Consider the following 14,991-nt stretch of genomic DNA (forward strand, 5'->3'; position numbering starts at 1 on the left):
CTGCCTCACCTCCATCCTGGATTCCCCGCCTCCAGGACTGTGAGAGATGCACTTCTGTTGCTCAGGCACCACCCAGTCGATGTTGTATTGAATGAGCTAAGACACAAATTCTGAAGCTGGAGGTGTTAGCCAACTTTCCAACACCACGATGAAATGCCTGAGAAAACCAACGCAAAGGAGGAAAGATTTATTTTGGCTCACAGTTTTATAGGTTTCTGTCCATGGTCAGCTGGTTCCTCTGTGTCCAGGCCTGCGGTGTCATGGCAGAAGGGTGTGGCAGAGAGAAACTCCATTGCTCACCTCATGGTGGTCAGGAGGCAGATGGCAGGTTGGGGGAGTCTAGGGACAAAATATAGTCTCCAAAGGCACACCCCAGTGACTCACCTCTTCCAACTGGGTCCCAGCTCCTAAAGGTTCCACTGCCACCCAAGTGTTATGGGTTGTATATGAGTGTCCCCGCAAAGCTCCCGTGTTAATGCGGGAAGGTTTGGAGGTGAAATGATTGGGTTGTGAGAGCTGTGACCCAGTAAGTCCATTTTAGTTTGGATGGACTCTCAGGGTGGAGCTGTAGCAGGTGGGGTATGGCTGGAGGAGGTGGGTCACTGTGGGTAGTACCCAGGAAGGGTGCATCTTCCCTGTGGCTCCTGCCTGCTTCCTGTCTCTGTTTCCTGGCTGCGTGAGGTGAGATGCTTTCCTCTGCCCTGCTGTTCAGTCATGGTGTTCTGCCTCACGGAGCAATGGACTCAGTCATCTGTGAACTGGGACCTCTGAAATCATGAGCACCAAATAAATTTTCCCTCCTCTAAATTGTTCTTGTCGGGTGTTTTGGCCACAGCGATGCAAAGTCAACCAACACATAAAGTCTATAGGATGTGGCCTTTGGGGGGATATTTTAGGGCCAAGTCATAACACCAGATTAAAATGTCACAACTTGAAAATTGACATCAGTATAGGCCACAGAAGCTATTCAATTTTCACCATTCAAAAATCTGCATGCAGCCATGTGTGTACAATTCTATGCAATTTTGTCTCGGCTGTAGATTTGTTTAACCACCACTTCAACTGATATACTGCTGCTCCCAGAGTACAAAAGAACTCCCTCCTCCTCTCCCTCTTTTTATTCATATCCATCCCCTGCCCCTGTCACCTGGAAACCACTAAGCTCTCCCCAGTTTCTGCCGTTCTGCCATTTTGAGAATGCCATCTGAGTGACAGCATGCTGGGTGTGACATTTCTTGGCTCCCCTCTGCCTCTAACACAGTGCTTAGTGATGTTCCGGGTTTTTCCATGTGTCAGCATGGATACTTTTTGTTGCTGACCTGTAGCCTATTGAACCAAGGGTTTGTTCAACCATTTATCCACCAAGGGACATCCAGGTTGTTTCTAGTCTGCTATTATAAGTGACATTGCAGTGAGCTCTAGCGTATAGGCCTTTCTGTTAACATAAGTTTTCATTTTCTTGCAATAAATGCCCCAAAGTGTGGTAATAGGGTTATATGGTAAGTGCATATCTAGTTTTATAAGAAACTATCAAGCCATTTTCCATTTACATCAACAATGATTGAGAGATCCAGTTTGTCTGCATCCTCACCAGCGATTGATATAGTCATTCCTTTTTAATTTAATTTTTCTAGTTGGAGTGTATACCATCTCCTTGTGGCTTCAATTTGTACTTCCCCAATGGCTAGCGAGTGTGTGTGTGTGTGGTCAGCTGATATTTCCTACTGTTAGCTTTTGGGCCAGGGCACATTACACTGTGGGTGGTCCCAGCGATGGCTGAGCAGAGTGGCTGTACCAGGGCCAGCTCATCTCCATCCTCTGCAACTCCTTCGTCAGCCATCTTTGCTCCAGAGTTCTCCGGGCTGGCAGGGACTCTGTCAGGTCTGGATGGCTTCCCAAGCCCAATCCTCTTTCTTTCCCTTTACTTTCCCAGCTCCCCAGTAAATCCAATTCCATCTCAGCACCTCAGTTTTGCTTCCCAGGGAACCAGGGAGTGCGGCCTGCTTTTGGGTACTTCATGGCTCACCCCTGCACTTGACTCACCCATTACCCCCAGGGCGGATACGAATTTGCATCCAATTCTGCTGGGTCCTGAATACCTTAGTTCTTGTTCCCTCACAGTCTGGGATGAGAATTTCTTTTAATTACTGTGCCCAGAGTGGACTTTCTGAGTTTTGGGAGGGATGTACATTCATTGTACAAAGTCCATTCCCAACACTTATCCATCCCGACAGCCCTGTTTCCTAACACTCCGCTTACTTTTCACAGAATCTAATTTTCCAATTTGGATTGTACATTAATGTGTTTATTATCCGTTTGGGGTTCTGTATAAATTACTAGCTTATATGCTTTTCCATTTCTAAAATGGGTTCATGACTTTTTCTTAGAGATTTGCAGACCTTCCTTATATATTCTAATTACTAATGCTTTTTAATTTTGAGATGTTGAAAATACCATCTCCCAATCTGTCAACTTTGTGGTTTTCTTTGTTGAATAAAAGCCTGTAATATGGATGAAATTAAAACCATGATGTTTTTACCTTGGGGCTTGTGATTTTAAGTCTTATTTGGAAAGATTTCCACCATTAGGTCACAGAAATGTTTCTCTGTTGAAATTTCACATTTTACATAGAAGCCCTCACTCTGCCTGGGACCCACTGGACATCCTGCCAGGTAGGAAGAGATTTACTGCCCTCCATACTGCAGGAGTTTCCCCTCTACAACCTACTAAATGGTCCATTCTTCTCCTGTCTATTTGCAGCTCTCTTAAGCTCACGGGTGAGTCTCTGAGCTCTCGTTTCAGTTCCGTTGATCTATTGGTCTGTTCTTGAGCCAATACCAGGATTTTAAACAATCACTACAGTGTTATAGTATAACTTAATATGATAGAATGAGCCTTTGTCCTTCCGTCTATACTCCATAAACTTCCACGCCCTCTCTACTGGATTACTTTGAACTAGGTGACAAATGTCATATCATCTTAACAGTAAATATGTTAGCATGTATCTATGAGAAATAAGGAATTGTTTAAAAAATATAAGCATAATACCATCACACCATCCTGAATATCATCAACCATCCAGTATTCAAAAATTTCTATTATCTCACAAATATTATGATTCTCCTTGTGGATCAGCTTATAATTAGTTGCTATGCCTCTTTTCCTAAGAGAACATGGATATTTGATGATATTAAGGGATTATTGTTAACTTTTTTGGTGTCTAATCCGAGGTCATAAAGATTTATGCTTCCATTTTATTCTAAGAGCTTTAACTTTACTGTAGGACTGTGATCCATTTTGAGATTGTTTTTGTGTGTGCTATGAAATAGGGATCCAACTTCACCGCTTAACTGTGGACCTACAGTTGCCCAGCACTGGCCGTTGCAATGGCTACCCTTGCTCAAAAGTCAACTGACTGTAAATTTGAGGGCTTATTTCTGGCCTCCAGCTCTCTCCCGCTGATCAGTATCTTTGTGCGTCTGCTGGTGCCACACTGTCTTGACTTGGTAGTGACCTTTGGAATCAGGAAGCAATGGTTCCACTTTGTTTTGGCTGTTCTGGGTCTCTTGAATTTCCATATTGATTTTAGCTTGTAAACTTCTATAAATGATTCAGCTGAAGTTTTGTTACAGGTTGTATTGAATCTGTCCATTTGTATTAGGTATATTGTCATCTTAATGATATTGAATCTTATCATCCTGTGCGATGTCTTTCCATGGATTTAGGTATCCTTTAATTTCTTTTGCAATGGTGTATAACTATCAGAGTATAAATTTTACACTTCATTTGTTAAATTTATTTCTAAAGTACTTTATTCTTGTTGATGCTATTGTATATGTAACTTAAAAAGCTTTCATTTTTGGATTGCCCATTGCTAGAGTATGGAATGTAATTGACTTTTGTGTATTGATCTTATATCCTGTAACTTGCTAAGCTTGTTTATTAGTTTTAATAGCTTTTCAGTAGATTAGGATGTTCTGTTTGCAAGACCATGCTGTCTGTGGTTAGAGATAATTTTACTTTTTTTTTTTTTTTCTAAAAAAAAATTTTTTTTTTTTTCAAATAAGGATGGAAAATATTTGAAAAAAAAATTGTGCTGAATGGGACATGTGCAGACTCTTGTCATCATTCGCTAAGCAAGAATAGGACACTTATTCACATACACTTAGTTTGTATTAGGTCTTCTAAGTAATCTAGAGATGATTTAATGTGTCGGGGAGGATGTGCGTAGGTTATACCAAGCTCTGTGCCATTTTATAGAAGGGACTTTATCATCCATGCGTGTCGGAATGTGCGGGGGTCCTGGAACTGATCATCTCAGGGATGGAGGGATGGTTGTATTCCATTTTGTTGTAAGTGTGGATGTTGAGGGCTAATGGAGGAAACCTTCATTTTGGCCGCAGAAAAGAAGGCATTTCTAAAACTTTTTGCACACCAGAGATGCCGTCCCAAGATGTAAAGGATTTGGGAGGCTGGAACCAAAGACGACCTTTGAGACATGGCTGCAGCCTTGGCAGGATAGAGCTGCCTTGAGTAGGTGGAATGAGTGTGGGGGCAGTTCTAAGCCGTGGCCTCTAGACTTTTTTGACATACCTTGCATCATGATGTGGGATCTGTGTCTTCAGTTTGGGTGACTGCACTGCCCAAAGGAGTGTGGCAGAGGGAAGTGGTGTGGCCCCTTGAGCCATCCCGAGAGGTGTGCTGCTTCCTTGTGGCTAGAATGTCTATTCTTGAAGCACCGAGTCTCTGTGCAGAGTCTGAATTCTCGGAGCTGCTATGCTTTGAGGAAGCCCCAGGCACATGAGGAGGCCACACAGGCATCTTTAAGCACAGTCTTCAAGTTGCTCTCATAGCAGTTTCCAGGGCAAAATCTTCCAGATGATTCCTGCCTCCATAATAGAATCCAAACTTTTGAGTCCTCCCATCTGAGGCTCCGGGTAGGAGGTGTATTAGTAGTCAGGATTTTCCAGAGAAACAGAACAAATGGGAGGAGGACACACACACACACACACACACACACACACACACACACACACACACACACACACTTATAATAGGGACTTATTAGATTGGCTTACCTGATCAAAGGCTGGAGAGTACCACAATGGCAGTCTCATGGCTGGAGAGGCAGGGAAACTAGTAGCTGCTCAGCTCAAGAATCTGGAAGCCTCAGAGGAGGAGAGAGGGCAATGATTTGTAGCCCCAGTCCAAAGTGAAGGCCAGGAGGGTCCCCGGAGCTACTGGTGCTGTTCCACATTAAAAGGCCATGGAATCTAGAGTCTGATGTTCATGGGTAACAGCAGCAGTAAAACCCACGCTCACCCGTGAGGTGCCAAGCATGCACTATGAGCCTCACCCTCTGTTCCCGTGCACTGTCTGGGTGGAGCCTGTTGGATGGTGCCACCCACACGGAGGGTGCCTCTTCCCCACGAGTTCCTGACCCACACTCGCCGCTACTCTGGAAACGCCCTCACAGACATGTCCACAAGTGTGCTTTACCAATTTTTGAGGTGCTCCTCAACACAGTCAAGTTGACAACCAAAATTAACCATCACAAGAGGCAAACCATCTTCAGAGTGTCCTGTCTGAATCCCTGTCCCAATAAACAATATTTATTATTATTATTCTAATATATATATATTTTAGTTGTTGATGAACCTTTATTTTATTTATTTATTTATATATGTGGTGCTGAGAATTGAACCCAGTGCCTCACACTTGCTAGGCAAGTGTTCTACCACTGAGCTACAACTCCAGCCCAATATTTATTGTTTTGTGCCACTAATTTGGGGCAGTTTGTTATGTGGTGATGGATAACTGTAAACCTGGAATCAACTCTCAGACAGCGATGGCAGGCACTATGAATTTTGCAAACCCATTGGGGTCCCTAGTGAATGAACATTAGGGTTTGGTAAAGCATCCTTCTAACTTTCTGGTCAAATCTTGGATCGGCCATCTACACTTGATAGTTTACATTTGCTATTGGATTTGTCTTGGCTTCAGCATTAGAAATTCCAGGTTACTGGACCTGGAACTTGAAGTGGCCCTCAGGACAGGGAATCCCTGCAGTTTAAAAGGGCAGGTCAATGACCACACATATGGTGACAACTTACAAACACCTCGCCCTAACTGGGAGAGGCAGAGCAAAGGAGGAGAAGTTGATAAGACAGTTAGTGGCTGTGCTCTGAGAAATAGCTCAGGGCAGGCCAAGAGTTTAGGGTTAATCCTTGAGCAATCTGCAGTTGGGAAAAATGTTTAGCTCACATGTCTTTTTGGTGAAAAATTTACTATAAAAATAAGTTAAAGTGCTCAATTGCTATGATTTGCACAAACTTGAATTTAGTTAAAATGAATTTTTTTTTTTTTTGCTTCAACTGGCATATCAATTGAACATTTCTTTTTGAGAAGCAGAAAATGGTTTGATGAGAAGATTATGTGCTACTTTGCTATATTCCTATTGGAAACAGGGTCCTGGGGATGTGGCTGATGCAAGCTGTGGGAGCAGACAGCAGGACCAGTTGCCTGGGCTTGGGCCATAGCATGGGGGTTGATGCTTTCTGTTACCACCTTGAATTCTTAATAATTCCTGTGTTTTCATTCGGGGCCCATGAGTTGGCTACTGCTCCTGCTGGACTGGAGTCCACATCATGGTGAGCTCTGGCTTGGAGGTCAGCAGAGGTCTGCTCATACCTTAGGGGTACACATGGGTCTGGAGGGAGCGGAACCAAGGGGAAAGGTTTAATGTCACCAAAAGGTAGAGGGGTGTGGTGACGGAGGGCGTGGCTGCTGGACACCTGAGGCTTAGACAAAGACTTGAGCACAGCTTCAGTGGAATAATTCAGGGGCCCAGCACTCTTGGTTGACTCCACTCTTCTGGGAGCTTCCAGCTGACAAAGACCTTGTCTTTGTCCTACAAGAGCTAGAGTCATTCTCAAGGAAGTCCTTGGCTGGCTGGGTGGACCGTGCCATCTAGCTGGACTTGGGGCTTCTCGGGGCATCTGAGTTTGTGGAGTACAGCCAGGTAGAGGATGAGCACTCTCAAGCCACCTGACTTCTGGGGCCCCCCTCTCTTGGGTCCTGGTTGCGGGTTTGTCTGGGAAAGTCTGCGGCTCTCAGATCTCCCACCTGAGAAGGGCTGGACATCAGGGACAGTCTCCCTTCCTGTGTGCACGTGGTGCCCAGTCAGAATTCACCTGCCTGCACAGAGCTGGTCTTCCAGGCTGGGGATGCCATGTCACACCTTGAGAGTGCAGGCCACACGGTGAACAGATGTTGGGTGAGTTCGCAATGACCAAGCTGTGTCCAACCAGGGGGCTGCTTGTAGCTCGAGGGTCAGACAGACTTCCTTTTTTATGGAAAAACATGCAACACCAAAAATACCAGCAGATGGCTGTCTGAGGACGTCCACCTCCACATGACACACGCCTCAGCTTCCAGGCATTGTCCCTCTGGCCCATCTCCCCACGTGACTCCCCTGCTGTTTCCTGGCCAGGCACTGGCCTAGGGTTCCAGTGATGCCTAAAGGCAGGATGAGCAATGGGGGTGAATGCTGATCAGGAGAAGCCGGGGCCACCAGGGGAAGGCTGGCCTGCGAGGACCATTAGGGACGGGGCTGCAGGAGGGCAGTGGCATCCCCAGGAGTCTCAGGGCTGCTTCCTTAGGGGTCAGGCTCAGGTCCTCTTGCTATCCTCTTTGGCAGGGTGTGGCACTATGGTGGCCAAAATCATTATTTGGGGGCTAGGGATGCAAACCCCACATGTAGAGGAGGGAGGACGTGAGGGACGAGAGGAACTGAGCTCTATATCTCCTAGGCTCTCGGTCATGCAGCCAGTACCACTGAGCACCACTGACCGCACGTGTCCGGCCTGGAAGACAGACGGCAAAAGCCAGCCTTGGCGCTCCCTCCACGTGGCTGGGGAGGCTCAATGCCTGAGGAGACATCTTCCTCTGGCTTCTGACTGGCTGTCTTCTGAGCCCCTTAAAAGCTCTATGGAAGCCACGCTCAGCCCTCGCCTCAGGGGAAGAGAGGGGCTGGATTCTGGTCTGTTGATCTGTGGGTTCGACAGCCCCTAGACTTTGGTGCCTAGTGCCTGTTGGCAGGTGCTGGCTCTGGGGTTGGTGGGTGACTGCCCTGAGCAGAGTCTGGCTGTCAGTGTTGGGAGGCACAGTGTGCGGCCCCCGGAAGGGACTTCCACATCTGCTGCATCAGTCCCGAGGCCGCACCCTGTGGTCAGCCGGGCTCTTGAGGTTCTCGAGGGCTTCAGGGCTGTGCTCCTCAGGGAGCCTCTGGGGGAGTCTGTTTCCTTTTCTTTTTCCACTTCTTAGGCTGCCTGCATCCCTTGGCTTGTGGCCCCTTGTTCTAGGCACGCGGCATCTCTCTTCTCTGAACTGCTGCCTCCCTCCCATGAGTTTCCCTGTGATTACTTTCAGCCTCCCCCTCCCTGGGTGACCCGGGCTACTTTCCATCTCAAGATCCTGGCCTTGATTAGACGTGCAAAGTTTCTTGCTTTTGCCACGTAGGTGACATTTCCATGGTCCCAGGGATTAGGATGTGCCTGCCTTTGAGGGAGGTATCCTGCACCTGCCCATCTACCCTGGCCACCTACTGCAGTTTGCTGACCGGCAAGAAGAATTTTGTCTTTCTTTCTTCTCCTTCCCTTCTTTTCTTCTTCCCTCTTCTAAAATTTAGATTTTTGGTTTCCTGAGTAGGCGAGACCATCTCATGATTGAAAAATAAACAGAGCTAGGCTCCATGGTGAGGGTGATGGCCCCTGGGTCATCTGACTGGGGCAGGTGGCCCAGTGGCCAAGGCACTTGGTGGCTCCCTCGAGGAGAAGGGAGGAGACACTGCCCTTTCCAGTGTCCAGTCTGGGCAGCTCTGCTTCGTCCTCAGTGCCCTGCCTTGTCCAGTCTTCTCCATTGTTTTCCTGGATCTCCCCAGGCTGTCCTTACTCGGAAACCCAATGAGCTCATAAACAAAACACAATTGACACAAACCCCAGCGCAACAGAAAAAGGCGTCCCTCCTGCCGCTATCCCTGTGCTCATCACCTGGCCTCCTCAGGGACCCCGGTCTCCATGGCCCCCTCCCGTCCTTACGAGAAGCTTGGCATCCTCTTCCTGTCAGTCTCCGCCTCTTTTCTTCCCTTGCTCTACCTCGCAGCTTTCCCTGCTGGCACACAGAGTGTCCTCCATCAGATCCTTGGTCTGCCACCCCCTGTGTGGCCGTGTGGCTGTGCCTTGGTCTAGTAGAAGTACACCTGGACCCGTGTAAAGATGCTGGTTAGTCTGCTAGGTTTCCCCATAGCATCTTTCTATGGTGGCGCCATTTTGCAAGCCCATCATGGGGGAATTCCCTACAGCCTCTCCAAGAGGGAGTGGACAGTTTAGATCTTTAAAAACCTATTAGCACCCCAGTGAGCTTCCCTCGTATTGTTCATGGAGGCCTTTTTGGGGTTCAGCAGGCGAATGTGAGTGGAGCCCATGCCCATGTGTTCTCGCATGCTGGGTCCCCACTGTCCAGGAAGCAGCACACAGGGCTGGACACTGAAGTTTATTGGCTGCCCTGTGGGGCTCTTGGGTTTTCAGGCAGAACTGGGGTGCCTCACACAGGCCTGTAGGTTCCATTGTAGCTGAAGGGGGGAGGCTTCATGCAGTCCTGATCCTCAGGGATCCAGCGCTGTACGTAGTTGGGACCCTGGTCCCGGGGCCACACGATCACGGTGTCTCTGGATGCCAGGGACGGGTCCTCTGGGAAAAAGTTGAAGGGCCGGAGCAAGAAGCCCACAGAGTTCCCAGGCGTGGCTGTGTTGGGGATGTCCTCTGAGTGAGGGATGTGCAGGAAGCCCACGGTCACCCAGGCCACCAAGTCCTGCAGGAGAGAGGGGGGCTTCAGTGGGCAGCGTGAGTTTAGTATTGATCACTGCAGGTCACTCTGGCTCAGGGCATTTTCAGTTGTGCCTGGAAACTTCCAGGGACACCTGAAGCCCCCTTTGGAAGAGATGAGCAGATGTCTCACGACCTCTGAACCTGCCCTCCACACAGAAAGCTGTGTTCCTAGGATGGGACCAGGTTAGGACTCTGAGGGTGATGAGGTGGGCAGGGGTGGGCACTGGGTCAGTACCTCATTTTCAATGTTCTCATTGTTGCGAAGAAACTCCTCGAAGACCACAGGCGGACTCCAGGGGTCGTTCTGGTTGTAGATGCTGCTGCTGCACTTCTCAGACTCCCGGTACTTGGTCACCGCCAGGGAGTACCTGCCAGGCCGAGGAGAGGTTGGGTGTCTCTGGGGACAGAGGTGGCCTCTCAGCCCCTCTCAGGGAACATCCTCCAGGTCAGTGATGGAGAACTCTACTGCTTCCCCATTCTGAGAGGCCCACAGAGGACCTGGAGCCCCCGGAGCTGAATGTGCGGAGATGCCACCCAGATGCACACCCAGAGACAGAACCTCACAGACAAGCACAGACAGACACGGGCACGGAGGAGAGCCCCTGGCCCTCTCCAGCCTCCCTGGGTCCTCTCACCTGGCCCAGGTGATTGCCTGCTCCTCCTGCCAGCCCAGGGGCAACACCTGCTCAGCCATGGAGTGAATCTGCAGGCGGTAGCTGCGCTTGTGGCCCCAGGGGTTCTTCTCGGGGTTAGTAAAGAGCAGGTACTTGGGCAGAGTCCGTCCGAGGCGGAAGGCTGCCTGGCGCTCCCGGAGGTACTGCGTCTGCTTGAGAGTTGGCTGGACCAGGTGGTGTCGGGGGCTCCAGGGATTGGTGATGTTCTCCAGCTTCATCTGCAGCGTCTCAAAGCTGTTCTTGGTGCCTGGAGGTATGCAGCCGGGGGAGAATGGGAATCAGGCCCCGGAACAGAAACGGCCTGCTCCTGTCTTGGGATCTCCACCCTGGACCACACCCAACAGCCGACCACCAGGAAAAGGGTGTTGGGGGCATGCACTGGGCCAGCTGTGGGAGGGAGCAAGGGACTTTAAAAGTCCTCAAAACCAGAGGAGCTAGAGGACAACTCATGGGCCTGTCATGGCAACTGGGGGATTCCAAATTGTCACGGGCAGCTCCCCAGGCATAAGAGACAGCATCCAGGGGCAAGTGGGACTGAGTGGGCAGAAACTGCCATCTGGTCCGGGTTGCCTTGTGCCGTTACAGGATGTGATGTTGGGCCCTGTATCCATTCTCCTGTGGTGACACACTCAGTATCCCCAGGTGGCCCTGTACTCGCCTCAAGGTGCTGGGCAGTGACTTTCCTCCCAACTCCACACACACCTTTCTGCTCAACCACCCATGGGACTCTGTTCAACTCCCAGGCCAGGCCAGGTCTGCATGGTTGCACAGGGGTAAATCTTGGGCTTTTCACTTATACGATTTTCAGGGGCACACAAGTCTCTAGTTGTGTGTTCCACAGAAGCATGCTCTGCAGACGCCCCGGTTTTATTTCAGGGCATTTCGAGTGCTGTCTCCTGTGGCACATCGGTTGTTGGTTATGTGCACGTTTGACACGGAGCTGCCGGTTGGGTTCCTACCTGCCACATCCAGGTCGACGCGGTAATGCACCAAGTGTGTGTGCATGTTGCCAACCAGGTGGGTGTGCAGGCGCATGCCATGGCGCAGCCCCTCGGGGGTGTAGAAGGTGGCATGGACGTAGCCGGTGGCATGCATCTTGGCCTCCATCACCCCATTAGGGTAGAAGATGAAGTCCCAAATGTAATCGTAATTGTAGACTGTCGAGGTCGTCCGCAGCACCAGCACCTGACCCTTGAGACCTGCGTAGAAGTTGAAGCCACCACTGAAGTTGGAATCAAAGTGTCGCCGGAGAGGCACCCCTGTGGGCATCTCAAAGAGGCAGAGGGCTCGCGGATAGAGGACGGGATCGTCTGCATCATAGTAGTGGAAGGTGTCCAGGAAGGTGGCGGTCTCCGGGCAGTCGATGCCGGGGGCTAACTCGTGAGTGACGCTGCCGAGGCCCCAGCCCACATCCATGTACTTGGTCTGCATGCCTGCGGGCGTGTGTCCCCCATATAGCGCCACTGCCTCCTGCACGCTGGCCTCATAGGCAACCCGCTCACCCCCAAAGTGCAGGTTGAGGACCTGCAGCCCGGAGGAGGAGCGCAGCCGGAAAGCGAAGCTCCAGCCGCCATAGAGCACCACGTTGCCCTCCAGCCGGTAGCGGGCTCCGTGGGGCTGGATCACGCGGGGGCTGCCCACACCCATGGGGCTGGGGAAGTCCCCACGGGGCTTGTACGAGGAGAAGAGGGGCGGCTCCTCTGCACTCTCGGCCCCCAGGCCCCTGGGCAGGGGTCCCTTGAGGACCACCACATCCACCTCTCCATTTGCGTACTTCTGAGCCAGTTCCTCTGGGCTGCGGTAGAACTGCCCGTTGTACCACAGCTGCTCCACCGTCCAGTGCTGGGCATTTGTGTTGGCGTGATCCACAAGGAGCTCCAGACCAGTGGGGTGCAAGAAAAAGCCTTCCACGTGGCGCTGTAAGATGAACCAGCTCCGGCGCTGGCCAGACGCCAAGCCGCGGGGGGCCACGTCGGTGAAGGTCAGGCATCGGCCCGCGCAGTCTTGGAAGGAAAAGCCTGTGGTATCGAGGAAAAATTGGCGCAGGGGCTTGGTGACCTCCTGCAAGGTGTGGAGGAGGAGGTTGTACTCCACCTCCGAGATGGGCCTGGAAGCCCAGGAGGGCTGGTGCCCAGGCCTGGGCGGTAGTGCCCGCAGGTAGTAGGGCCGGGGCAGGGGCCCCACAGCAAACTCGGTGACGTTGGGGTGCTCCTGGGCTCCAAAGAAGATGATGGCACGGGCTTCCCGAACTGGGCGCCTTTCTCCATTATCCAGAAATTTCAGCACATGCTGCTTCTTGGGCAGCAGCATCTCAATGAGGAATACTGAGTTTTTGGCCATGGTCGGTGTCCTGGAAGGCTGCAGCCCCAGCTCCTTCTTGGCCTGGAGGAAGCTGTGCACGGCCTTCAGCTCCTGGGCACTGAGGTCTGCGAACACCTCGGCCTTGCCGTGCAGGGTCCAGGGGGGTTGCTGTTTCCCAGCCACCTGCAGCAGGAGCACGGCAGCCACCGCCCAGCCCAGAGCCAACCTCTCTCGCGCCATCGCTCTGGAATGCAGCAGAGGAGAGGGAGAAGGTGGGTTTGCATCAGGGTAGTACCTCGTGGTTCCTGTGGACTGAGCTTCCTCCTCCTGTCTCAGCCCCAGCCAGAGGCAGCTGGCTCCGTGGGGCCCCTACACCATTCCCAGTGCTGCCTGGGTCCCTGTCTCTGTGTCTGCGGGGTTAAATTTTTCTCTCTCCTCTTCTGTCTGCAAACTTCTCATAGTTCCATGGACCCTCTTACCTAGATACCCTCCCTTGTTTTATCCTCCTGGGGCATTATTTCAGTGAGTTAGAATATTCCTCATCCAGGGGCACTGTGAGTCACCATGGCCAGAGGCCTGACCCTCAGTAGGCCAGAAAGTGTTTTCTGTGTCTGGGAGGCAGAGAGCTGTATTGACAGCAAAACTGCCTTTATGATGCAACAAAATACTTTTTAGGAAGATAAAATTTGGAATTTAGTGTAGATGTTTAAAGGGTAGGCTTTGGGTTCAGGCCTCCTGGGTTTGAGTTCTGGTAAGTCACACCTCTAGGACTGGCTCTGTGACTTTGGGCACGTTGCCTAAACTCTCTGGGCCTCTATTTTCTCTTCCATGAAATGGAAATAGCAGCAGTACCCGTCTCCTAGAACTGTTGAGAGAAGACAGCTGCACAGTAAATGGAATGTCTGGGAAGATGCTGGCTTATGGGAAACACACGCAAAGCGTCAGCTACTCTTTCTCTTTATGGTGGACCCTGTTGAGATGGCCTGTGGACACCAGCGCATGGCAGGTTCAAGCTCTGCAGAGTGACTCTCTGAGACTGGGCCCTGGGGTGAGGACGGCCAGCTCTGTCCAGCCTTCTCTGCTCCCATGGGGCAGCTGAGTCATGGTCTCTTGACCGTCTGCGGCTGTAGGAGGCACCAGGTGGGGTGACAGCTGGTGACTGGGGGTGCCCTTTCCGTTTCCTTTTGCAAGAAGGGTGTGATCAGGTTCATCGCCTCCTAACCCCGCTTGAGTGACCAGTAAGGACTTGTGTGTGAAGCTAAGGGCAGATCTAGGTGGCCACCTCTCTGTCCTCTCTTGTTCCTGGAGTGGGGCCACCTGCCAGGACCTGCTGTGCAGAGTCCCTGGGAAACCTTGGCTCTTGCAAGGTATGCAGGCTGCAGCCACTGGCTGTTGCTGTCCCCTAGCTCCGGTTTCCCATACCCTGAACTACTTTGCCAGGAGGCTACCCGCATTTGTCCTTCCTCTCGGGAAGAGCTGCCCTCAATGCCTGTCACCGACTTCCTTCCGGAAGGCTTGGAGTCTCCCTGTGGGCTCCTCTTCCTGAGTGTCTCGCCCCCAGGCGGTGCCCTAGGTGCAGCGCCCCTAACCCTGACTTGGCAGGTCCCTGCTTTCATAGGCGATTGCCTTTTGATCCCCAGGTCAGAGCCCCTGGGGCTGCATCTTTAGAACCTCTTGGTGTGGGCAGAGGCAGAGGTCTGGGAGTCTGCCTTGCCCAGCCGGCTTGGGGAGCCCCGGGCCCCCGCAGTGGGGGTGGGTGCTGGGACTGAGGGCCCATGCCGACTCAGTTGCAACCCTGGATCAGGCCCAGGGGCAGGGCCGTGACGCTGCACCAGGCGCAGATGGGGGAGCCAGAGAAAGGGAACCCAAGACCGGGATGCTTTGCACTTCTTGCTTTTTGGAAACGGTATTTCCTGAGTCAATTATCTGATTCAAAAGTGTTGGGAACACAGGGCATTCCCTCCAGAGACATTCAACTTTGTGGCGTTCCTTTCCCACCTGGTTTTCTATGTCAAGTTCATATCCTGTGTCTCCTTTCAAAGTTGGCTAAAACCCTTCCCTGCAAAGGAACTTTCTGTCTTGGGCCTTCCAAACTTCTTTCACTCCTCCACTCAGTCCCCTTGGCATTT

At 51.3% G+C, this 14,991-nt stretch overlaps 1 protein-coding gene across 3 annotated transcripts in view; it reads right to left on the reverse strand.

Moving 5' to 3' along the window:
* Nucleotides 1–9,351: 9,351 nt before the first annotated feature.
* Nucleotides 9,352–14,991, reverse strand: part of AOC1 (amine oxidase copper containing 1) — a 7,374-nt gene continuing 1,734 nt past the window's right edge. For all 3 annotated transcript variants that reach the window (XM_079150628.1, XM_079150629.1, XM_079150627.1), the window contains 4 exons: nucleotides 11,521–13,106; nucleotides 10,523–10,808; nucleotides 10,123–10,255; nucleotides 9,352–9,870 (listed from right to left, as the gene is read on the reverse strand). In XM_079150628.1, the coding sequence (XP_079006754.1) occupies nucleotides 9,604–9,870; nucleotides 10,123–10,255; nucleotides 10,523–10,808; nucleotides 11,521–13,102 (2,268 nt within the window). In that variant the 5' untranslated portion in view covers nucleotides 13,103–13,106 and the 3' untranslated portion in view covers nucleotides 9,352–9,603. The remainder of the gene's footprint in view (nucleotides 9,871–10,122; nucleotides 10,256–10,522; nucleotides 10,809–11,520; nucleotides 13,107–14,991) is intronic.

Source organism: Sciurus vulgaris, assembly GCF_902686455.1.
Source record: "Sciurus vulgaris genome assembly, chromosome: 8".
Classification (NCBI taxonomy): domain Eukaryota; kingdom Metazoa; phylum Chordata; class Mammalia; order Rodentia; family Sciuridae; genus Sciurus; species Sciurus vulgaris.